This window comes from Phaethon lepturus, unplaced genomic scaffold (genome assembly GCF_000687285.1).
Source record: "Phaethon lepturus isolate BGI_N335 unplaced genomic scaffold, ASM68728v1 scaffold4490, whole genome shotgun sequence".
In the NCBI taxonomy this organism is placed as follows: domain Eukaryota; kingdom Metazoa; phylum Chordata; class Aves; order Phaethontiformes; family Phaethontidae; genus Phaethon; species Phaethon lepturus.
In genome coordinates, this window is record NW_010511001.1 from 22,299 (window position 1) to 32,784 (window position 10,486).

The following is a 10,486-nucleotide window of genomic DNA, read 5'->3' on the forward strand; positions in this document are numbered from 1 at the left end:
TGCAGCTCCGGCAGGCTGCCGGGAGGTTTCCCCCGCAGACATGCTCGCCCTTGCTGCCCTCTCGCAGCTGGGCCGTGCTCGCTAAGGCAGTCGTCGCAGGCTAATGGCTACGTGGGGCTGTGATGTGTGCTAGGGGACATGGTTCCTCCTGTGGACTTCGACGGGAAGGGGAACAAACCTGTGGAAAGGCCTCGATGTCACGCTGACTTTTCTCTGGAAGATCCTTTGTATAGGAAACCACTAAGAGCCTGGTTTTACCTTATGTGTAACTCTTCTGATAAAAACCAGGTCTGACTTTTTTTTTCTTGTTGCTCTGTTAGAGGACGAGAGGCCTGTCTGGCCTTGAGGTAATGCTTTTCCCTTCTCAGATCCTTTTTCCCTAAGATTGTCACCAAAACACGTTGTTTTTAGGACAAAGAAGGAGAGACTAGACAAAGCTCAAACAGGGGCAGAGAGTTCCCTTGCTGCTGGGCAGCAGGATCACTGCCAGCAGTGGGTGCTCTGCCGCAGGGCGGTTTGACCGTGCCAGAGAGGCCACTGCACAGGAGTGCTCTGTTAAAGTAAAACCTCCTACCTAGGTCCCCTCCTCTTCCTCTGCCTTTCCTACAACAGCAAACTGGGGTTTAAAGGCTGTTTAACTCGCTCTTGGCTGTGACTCTTTTGGTAAGGGGTTTACGGAAAACCTGCATATGGTTTATTTGCATTTCTGGGCCTTACTGGAAATGAAATCAAATGCCAGCTTCAAAGGGAGTTGCTTGGTGTTCATTATTACTCGATACCGCCTCCCTGCCTGCCTCATCTCCTCCATCTGCCGTGTCGGGACCGCAGCACCCACTGCTGCATCCATTTGGAGGTTTTATGAACAAGTACGTGGGCAGAAGAGGCTCCTTCCCATACCCGTGCGTGGCACTGGGGTTTCTCCTGCCTGTGGCATGCAATGTACAGCAGTCCTGGGTGTGTGTTGTCTCCCCGGTGCTTTACAACATGGTGCGCAGCCTGTGCTTCCCTGGGGCGCGGTGGTCCTCCCCAGGTGCTCTGGAGAGCACCTCCTGCGCATGGGTCTTGGGCAAGGGTTTCTTGGAGCTGTTTTGCCATATTGTGTCCACCATGGATGTGACAGTAGTGTAACATCTTCCTGCCAACACCTTTCTTAAAGATTCATGGCCGGGAGCAGAAAGAGTCAGGAACAGAAGCCTGTATTTTTCGTTGGTGACACGTCGCTTTAAAGCTCAGCAGTACTTGGGACCATCTGTGCTCCTCAGTTCCTCCTGCTAAACAAAAATCCCAGGCTGAGGAACATGAGAAATTGCCTTGCAGTAGTAGTGAGTCGGCAGAGGCTGTGGGCTGTGGCAGAGCCAGAACTCCTGCTTGAAAAAACGGAGTGTTTTAGTAACTGGGAGCAAGACTCTGACTGTGAAGCTGGCTCGCTTCACCCTGCTGCCTCCAAATGCTTGAGAACTGCTGAGTCAGCGCTGTGCGCTGGAGTTGGTGGTGTGCCTTGGCTGCGCCTCAGGACAGCAGAGCACATGTGTTTCATTGAACCTCTTTGATCCTTTCTTTTCAGTTTATTCACAGAGCAAATGTCCCCATTACCTTTCCTTCGGCTTTTGTGACTGGCTGCTACAGCAGTGCCATCCTCTTCCTCAGCTTCCTACTGACTTTGGAGAGCAGAAGAGGATTGCCTGACCACGTGGCCCTTAACTCCGTTTTCCCGTCTCTTTGCTGGAGAATCCCCAGCAGTTTCAGCAGGTCTGATGCTAACACTCAAGTTTTGCTTTCTGTGTTCAGAGCACTAGTGTTCTTGCTCCTGACAGCTACAGGGACTGTCCTCTGGCTCTTACGTGCCCAGCTGAAGAGGAGCCACTTTGCTGAGGGCCAAAAAACTCTGGCATTTTTCTAAAAGTGCCTGGGCTCCAGTTTCTGCTCTAGGGAGAAGAAGGAGCATTTTTCAGTCAGTTCGATTTCCTGAACCAGTGCACCCGGGGGCCGGTGCTATGCCCTTTGGGCCGTGACACCTTCAGGCAGGGTCTGATCAAGGAACCCTTTCTGACAACTGATCTCCAACCATCATGTCGGGAAGCCTCAGGAGGAGGAGGTAACTGCACAAAATCCCCAGCCTGCAGATGTTTTTCCAAAGTGAGTGTTCGAGCTACTGTTCTTCCTAGTTGCATGGGTTTGCAAACTTTAATGAATCCCTGGTAAGGGATTTATTTAGCTCAAAAAAGAAAAAACCCAAACTGTCAGGAAATGCCCCATTAATGCACTGGAGATAGAATCAGGCTGGAAAACTCCAGGCTGGACTGTAACAGCACAGCCCGTGATGTAAAACCCATGTGTTCACCAGGCCAGAAGCCAGGAGCCCCAGGCTCTAATCCCAGTGCTGAGCTCCCCAGCTTGGCTAATAAAACTACAGGAAGCGGGGGTGGGGAGAGGCTTTGTTTAAATTTCCCCATGTTTTCCTGGGCAGGCTCCTTTTACCATAGGCATTAACAGTTTCAGAGTCGCTAGGTTACTTGGGGCTTCCACATGAAAGGTCTTCTCAAACACGTGGCAGCCCCAGCCTTTCTGGGTCTCCCCGCTTGGCAACAGCCATGGGGCGATACGCCGACACTGCCTGCAGGGCTGGGAGCAACACCGAGTGCCCAGCTAGCAATAGGGAAAGCTCTGGGAGAAGGCACTGTAAGGCACACAAGGCAGCACGCAGGTGAGAAGCCTCTGGAAGTGCAAGTGCTCACGTGCACCTCCTTGGGTCTGAAACACTATGGTTCAAAATAGCAGTGTGCGTGTGATGGGAGTTGCCCTTATTTTCAGTTATTCACAAGAGTGTTGCAGCTTTTCCACCCTTGACTCTTCCCTATACCTACCTCCTGTAAGGAACAGGGGCACACCAGTTGCTAGACGGTGTGTCCATTTTCAGAAAGGCCATCAACTACAAGATGCACAGAAAAAAGGGGCTGGGCTGCTTTTGGTGGAATGAGTTTGTTTCTGTGGTTTTATTTTTCCTGCTGGGATTAAGAAAAGCTCTTGCTCAACAAGAAGGCATTTGTTAGAGGCACACCTGTCCTTCATTAGTGGCTAAAAACAGTTCATAGCTCTTTTGGGGCTGATAATACTAAGACCTTTGGACACATAAGATAAAGAAAAGCTGATCTCTTAAGAGAACTAAGAAGTAGGTTCAAAACAGGAATACATTTCTGGAGCCAGTTGCTAGGAAGAAACTGGGAGTTTCATCTCGGGAGCAGGGAACTAGAACGCCAGCTACAGACACAGACTCAGCAGCTGGGCTATTTTTGGCTTGTGAACCTTCTAACGGCTGTTTATTTTTAAGGTCATTTTCTGTTTGTGTAGCATGTACACCCTTCTGGTGGGTGGGAAGCATTATAAAAACAATCGCTGCTGTGCCGAGTTATGAACTAAGCTTGGAGGGGGATGGGATAAACAGAACTCTGTGTACTTACTGCTTTAAAACCCAAAAACATCTGCTTAGGTCATAAGGTTTGTTGACCCACTCTAAGCTGTGCCCCCACCGAAAAAATACCGTTTCAGTTAATACAGATTACTGCAGGGGATTGCAAAAGACTTGGGAAAACTTGGTCAGATGGTAACATGGTATAAATAGAAAGGAAGCATCAGATTTGGCAATTTTTTTCACTCATGCTTACCTTCAAGCAGTAAATAGAAACCCAGAGCATCCACCCCACAGCTGAGGAGTCAGAACTCATGCTGGCCAGCTGGGCCTGAATCCCAGCTCTTGTTTAAGACTTGTTAAATAACAACATGCTTTATTGTCATATTTTCCTGGCTTCTTCCTGTTGGACGTATCTTTATTCACACATAGTCAAGTGATACAAATTCATTGGAAACAGTGGCAGTTTACAAAAGACAGTAAGAATGATTACTTCGAACTGAAACTTAAAAAAACCTGAAGTCTGGCAGGCAATGCACTGTTTGGAACAGGTCATGGTAAGGCAACAGTTTGTAACATTGGCAGCATACTACCAGCCATGTTCCTTTTCCAGAGCATAAAATACACAATACAAAAATATACTAGAAGTAATAACGGATAGAAATGTCTGCTGCAAAACAATTGCTGTTGTCTGATTTTCAGTATATTTACTCCCATGCTACATTATGATAGAATACTTGAATAAACAAGGTTTATTGCTAACAATTTGAACTTTGAAGTTGATCTCAAGTTAACTCCAATCCTGAAAGTACATAAAGGATCTTAACTTTGGACTCGTGTGACTGACAGACATGAGACAAGCCCACAAGTGAGCATTCAATGCCTTGGCTCCTGCTCAGGAGGGAAGGTGAAATGCTGTATACTTCACAGGATCTTAATTTGGAGCATTTTCCTGGATTTTTCAAGACTTTTAACAAGTCCTCCCTGGGTTATCCTTTACCTGACTGGCTTGAGTTCATCAAGTTGCTGGTAATCTGGTGGAAGTGCCTGTTTTTGAGATCTGGGGCTCTGCACTTAAGTTAAATCAACTTGCAGTGAGTCTCTCCCTCCTTACCTCATGCCTCCGTATAATTTTACCTGACCCTTTCCCCTCCCCTTCTTCCCTCCTTGCTCAGTACCACCAAAATGGCCTCTTTCCATGGGAGAGAGCCAAGTGCTCTGGTGCTTTGCTAAGGCTGCTCACACCTGCAATTGGAGCACCATCTTCTTAGTGTTTCCAAAGTTGAGAGACCCGGGTGTAGAAACGGAAGCCTGTGACAACCTTACTGTGCAGGGATGAGCAGCTATCCCCTCAGGCTGCCATGCTTGCAGTGAGAATCTGTGACGTAGATGCAATGCTCATGAAAAACGCCATCCAGAGTGCCCCTCACCACAACAGAGGAACACACCACTAGCAGGCAGCACGTTCAAGTCCAGGATTTCTTGCTGCTTTTTCTCCCAAGAGCTGATCTCAAAGCATTTAAGAAAAGAAGTTAGTATTGCTCTGTTTTTGCAGATGAGAAGACTAAGGCACTGAAGGGTGAGCTCATTTGGCCAAGGCTGACCTGGAAGTCTCTCTGCCCCAGACTGTGCTCTTCACTGAGCTGTTGCTTTCTGCACTCATGTCATATGAGACATGTTCTCAGAAGGGTAACCCCAACTCTGCTCCCCACGGAGCCACCACACACAGGGGCCAAGATTCACCTTCCTAGGCATGGCCTCCAGAGAAGACATTGAGAAGGACATGCACTGGAGGCCAGAAGCTGGATTCCCAATGCCAGTGACTCCCAAGGAGGTCAGCTATGGAAAGATGACCAGGATACTTCTGAGGTATAAAACTCTGTGTCTGCTGGCCACTGGTCAGCTTTGTCATCATCAGACTTGTCGCTGTCATCGCCACTGGAGGGTTCGTAGCCTGGAATGGCAGAGCAGATCGGCTCTGGCTGCCTACGATCTGCCTCCGCCTCCTTCTTCTTTTCTGCCAGCAGCTGCCTGTAGCACAGGTTGCAGACCCTCAGGGGCTTGGGGGACAGCCGGGGCATCAGGAACCTCTGCCTGGAGCAGTCTGCGCAGACGACAAAGCCGCACTTGCGGCAGTGGTGCCTTCGGGTGAGCGTGGAGAACTTGGTCTGCGTGCAGCGCATGCAGATGTCCGTCGCCTTGTCTGGGATCCAGGGGGCCGCGTGCTCGGTGGAGGGCTGCCGGCCCGTCTTCGTCAGCAGGTGCCTGATGCACTCCTCCAGATGGCTGATCCACTCCTTCCTCTCTGTGAGGGAGGCCGCGGAAACCACAAAGGACTTCTTGGAGGTTTTGATCATCCAGCGGTTCTTCATCTGCAAGGTGTCTGGCAGTGTCTCCAAAGTGACATCTTCAAGGGGAATGATGTGCTGGGAATTGTACTTCCTTTTGTTGATGACTATGCTGCCATAGACAAGGATGTCGTTGAAAAGGAAGAATATGCGAGGCTTTGGTTTCTTGCGGCATTCTTTGGTTAAAATCCCTTCTCCTAGAAGGACCCTTCCTGGCACGGCTAAGGGTTGTCCGGAAGCCCCAAAGCAGTTTTCCACAGCAGCAATGCGCTGGCTGTTGATCTCAGTGTTTGCAAGATGGTCCACCATCTCCAGCTCGCTCTGAAGAGAGGAAAATAGAGAGGGAAGTGGTAAAGCTGCAAACACTTGCACCAGGGTGAGGCCGAGCAGCGAACGTATGCACAGGTGAGATGCTCCTAATGTAACCTGAGGTTACATCTTGTTACCACTCTTCACTTTAGTTTGTTACCTTTTTAAATTAATTTTTCAAACTTTTTGACTCCACTTTGCAACCGCCCTATCTATACTGGGATAGTTCAATTTGCAGCAATGAAGCTCTGAAAAGACAGAGCGAGCTCTTCCATTACAACTATGCTTTTTACCAGTATAACTGCATGACTGTAGTAAAGGCAGCCAGATGGTCTGAACCCATTCTCATGCCGGTACAGTTACTCACTCAGGAGTTACTCTACTGTGACAGCTGAAGGGTGCCAGGACCCCTTTCTGTCCCTCTCCATGCTGGGAGCTAACTGATGGTAGGCTGGATGCAGGCTCAGGGAGGAGATCTGTGGTCTTGGGAGCAAACCTCCCATTTCTAGACTGCATATCCATTTTCTCGAGGATTAGCTACAGACACCGCCTCCCCGCCCCCGAATGCCATTTTGGACCAGAGCTGAGGCAGGAACAAAACAGAGTGTGGGATCATCTGTTCCTGCTGGTCCTCCCTGTGTGACAAAAAGGTGAAAAAAAAAAAAGGGGGGGGGGTGGGGGAAGCACCTGCTACATGAATGAACCCACACAAGCCAAGCCCTTCCTCCATTACCCCAGCTGCACTGGGGCTGCCGGTGCTTCCAGTTACAAGGCACACCATTCTGAAAATAGCCTGATCTCTGCTGAAGGGGAAGTGGAAGGCAGCACGCTCATCCCTCCCCACACCTCCATGCCCTCCTTCTCATACAAACGGGGGTTTCGATAGTCTGTTGGGGTTTTTTTTAATAGGAAAACCTAGATAAGGATAACTCTGAAGCGAAAGCAAATGTTTGCTATTGGTACTTTGCAGTAAGGAAAGTGCTCTACAAGTTCAATTTGATGTTGCACCTAACCCCTCCTGTGCTGAAGGGTGCTGCCTGAGGCCAGCTGGCCACAGGACCATGAGTCATTTCCTCCTCCAGTGAGGTAGCTCAGCCATCACGAGGCGGCTCCAAGATCACAGGGATGTGTGTCGCCCTAGTTGCTCGGGTTCATCGAATCATGAATACAGAGCCACTCTCCACCATCTTCCCTGTCCTCCTTGTCCAGAGTCCCTGTAGCCATGGAGGCTGGAGGGGAAAGAGGAGAGGAGAACATGCCTGGTCTTGTGTTTTTGGGGCAATGATGATTTACATTCTTCCCTTGCCCTTCACCCCAAATCACCCCTTTGGTATGCTAGAAGGGAAACCACGGAGCCACTGCTCCAAGCTGCTGTGTGCTGTTTATGCCTCGCCTGAACTATTTGACAAAAACTGGTCAATTCTTCTGAGTCCGCACAATTTTCTTCTCTAGAGCAGGCCAGGGTGTCCTGCACAAAGTTAAGGCACAGGTTTAGCCCCGGGGGACCTGAAGGAAGCAACCTACCCTGCAGAAATAGCTTTCTCTGAGACGTGTTGTGTGGCCAGTGGTCCTGAAGAGCTGCCTTCTTCAGGGTCTCCCTCAAATTACAGGGAGGGTCCCAAGGCCTCCAACTTCCTTCTAGAAGGATGTGTATCTTCAGGGCCTCAAAGCACCAGAACAGATTTGATGGCATTGGACAGCATCAAGCTATCCACTCACAGATGTGTTCTCCAAAGCGGATGGCAATTTACAATCAACTGCAATGCTCCGATCAGGGGCCGTGCTGCAGCCAGATGAGGTGTGATGCCATGAGCAGTGGCTGAGGTAATGACCCAACCAACCTGCCATTTCAGTACGGACGCGCAGAAGTTGTGTGAAGGGTTTTATTACTTGATGTCAGGAGAGGAGAAAGGCTCTGTTTCCCTTCTTGATCTGACTGCCCAAGTGGACCTGCGCACTGAAGGAGCTGCTCTGCTGCAGGACATACATTCAAATCTATTCTGAATTACCACAATGCAGAATGTGTTTTTTCTCCCTCTTAAAGACACAAACGGTGGTGTTGGGTTGATGGTCGGACTTGATGATCTTAGAGGTCTTTTCCAACTTTAATGATTCTGTGATTCTGTGATATTATGCTGGAGAACAAACAGGCAGGGAAAACTACAGTCCACAACTGAACACCACACTCCCTGTCTTTGAATACCCCCAGTCTTACCACCCTGGGATGTGGACTCTTGGGGGTTTCTTACAAACAAATCCTTCAATGAGGAGCTCTTGAGTGAAAAAGCAAGATAAGCACACAGAATAATAAAAGAAAAACTGAAATTACAGCTTGGGAAGTTTGGTGTGGAAAAACTGCAAAAGCAACAAAATACTGTAAAGAATTTTTGGCACCAGCAACACCAAGTGGGATAAACCAAGCAGTTAACTCTGCTCCCACCAGTCTCGCTTCCTTGTGTTTCTGGGTTATGGAGCCCCAGCTCTTAGCCTGCATCTCTTACTTTTATTTTATATATTTTAAAAGCATGGTCCAATCTCTCCAGCAAATACGGTACTTGACACAACTCTATTTCTGGGGATCTCTATGTACTGGAAATGAAAACATTTTGTCAGATATAAAGACAGTGCCTGCAAAGAGCCAGGAAACAAAGCTCATTGTCAAAGAGCAGTGCAAGCCCTGCTACCATGAAAGTTTTAGCTGTTGTATTATTTTGGGCCCCTAGATAAGCCAGAGTGCCCTCAGACTTGCTGTATGAAGCAAAGGGAGAAGGGGCTGGACAGCAGATGGACACAATCCTGCAATGTGAAAGAAATGAAAGTGAGCTCTTACCACATCACACTTACACCTGCAGGGTATGTCCTTATTCCTCCAGCCTCAGGTTTGTTACCTACTTAGAATGCCACGAGTTAACCAAAGAAAAGCTAACTCTGTTCTGGGAAAATCTTCCCTGCTAAGACTAAAAGTGTCAGCTGCTGCTCTAGCCCAGGGTATTTCCCAAAGGAGTTTTCCCAGGGAAGCAAAAAAAGAGTGTTTTTCCTCCATCTCTCTCCCCTCAGGCATAAATGACTGGAGCGCAGCACATACACATACTAAGCAGTTAAAAAAGCAGAAGGGGTGGATTCACATTGCCTACTTTTAGAGTTGAACGACTAACTCCATACCCTTTTCAGTCAAGGGAGGAGAAACAGCCATCTGCAGAGGGTGACTTGCCTCAGCCTACAACACACAAGATCAGTCCTGCCCCGCATTCTAGATAGCGCTCAGCTTGAGTAACTGCATACAAACCGATTTCATGTTTATATTGTGACTCACTGCAAATAATACTCAGTTTGGCTTTGGAATGGAAGTATTATGTGAATTTGGTAAATACATATAGCTGCTGAGTGTTATTATGATCTCTCTTACTGAGGGAACTGTTTGGAACAACAGTGATGTGATACAAAAATGAGGATATAAATTCTAATCTATCTGATTCATTTTAGTAAGTATTTTTTTTCCTGTTTGTTCAAGGTTGTCCTGCCAGGTCAGCAGGGTCACAGTATGCACACACAGCATGTGCGGCAGAAGCTTACACAGATGAAATGAGGGTGGGAAGATGTACTTTACTAGCGTGCTACTTTTCATGGGAGTTTCTGACATGGAAAAGTTTGGGGTTGGTTTTTTCCATCAAGATCTGTTGGTTCTGCATGTCATCAAATATTATGCAGTCAATATATAATTCAGTGAATACGACTGATATTCAAAGGAAAAAAAATACTATTCGGCACTCCACTCCAGAAGCAAGCAAACCATGTCTTTTAAAAATGACTGCTTGTTCACTTGTGATTACAGCCAGCCATGTTGATGCACACCAGGCAGAGCATTTCAACTTAAGCTCCTGTGTCAGCAAGCCTGGGGTATCTTTTTCAAGTCTGTATGTATCTAAGGCTTAGGTGCAGCAATGTAGTGAGCTGTTCTACCTGATTCTTCCATTCTTGCTGTCAAACAGAACCAACAGTCTTGGTATGCACTGCATATGTCATGCATACCACATGGAAGGGATGGTCCATGATCTGACTGCTGGGCTTTGCCAGCAGAAAATGCCCTTGAGCCTCATCTCTCTACAGCTCTCTCGTACTCCCTCTTTCTGCTTTGCTCAGCTGAGAAATCTCTCCTGGAGTTAGGGCTGGCATAAGCTCTTCCTCTCCAAAGCATGGTAAGCAGGACGCAGCCACCTCTTATCCTGGGCAGGCATTTAGAGCAAGAAAAACATAGCTCCTCTCCTTTTCCTGCCTGGAGGTATTTCAGCTTGCCTCTCCCTCCTTCCCAGCATGCTGTAACTGCTGGGCCACTGGGGGAGAAGGGGGCAGGCTCTGGCAACCCCCTTCCAGCCATGCCCATGGGGAACATGATTTGGAACATGTACGTTTCGGGAATGACAGT

At 48.2% G+C, this 10,486-nt stretch overlaps 1 protein-coding gene across 1 annotated transcript; it reads right to left on the bottom strand.

The window, feature by feature from the left end:
• Positions 1 to 5,241: 5,241 nt before the first annotated feature.
• Positions 5,242 to 6,063, bottom strand: PLEKHF1 (pleckstrin homology domain containing, family F (with FYVE domain) member 1). The gene has a single exon (XM_010282338.1). It carries the CDS (start codon positions 6,061 to 6,063, stop codon positions 5,242 to 5,244), a length of 822 nt encoding a protein of 273 aa, XP_010280640.1.
• Positions 6,064 to 10,486: the final 4,423 nt, after the last annotated feature.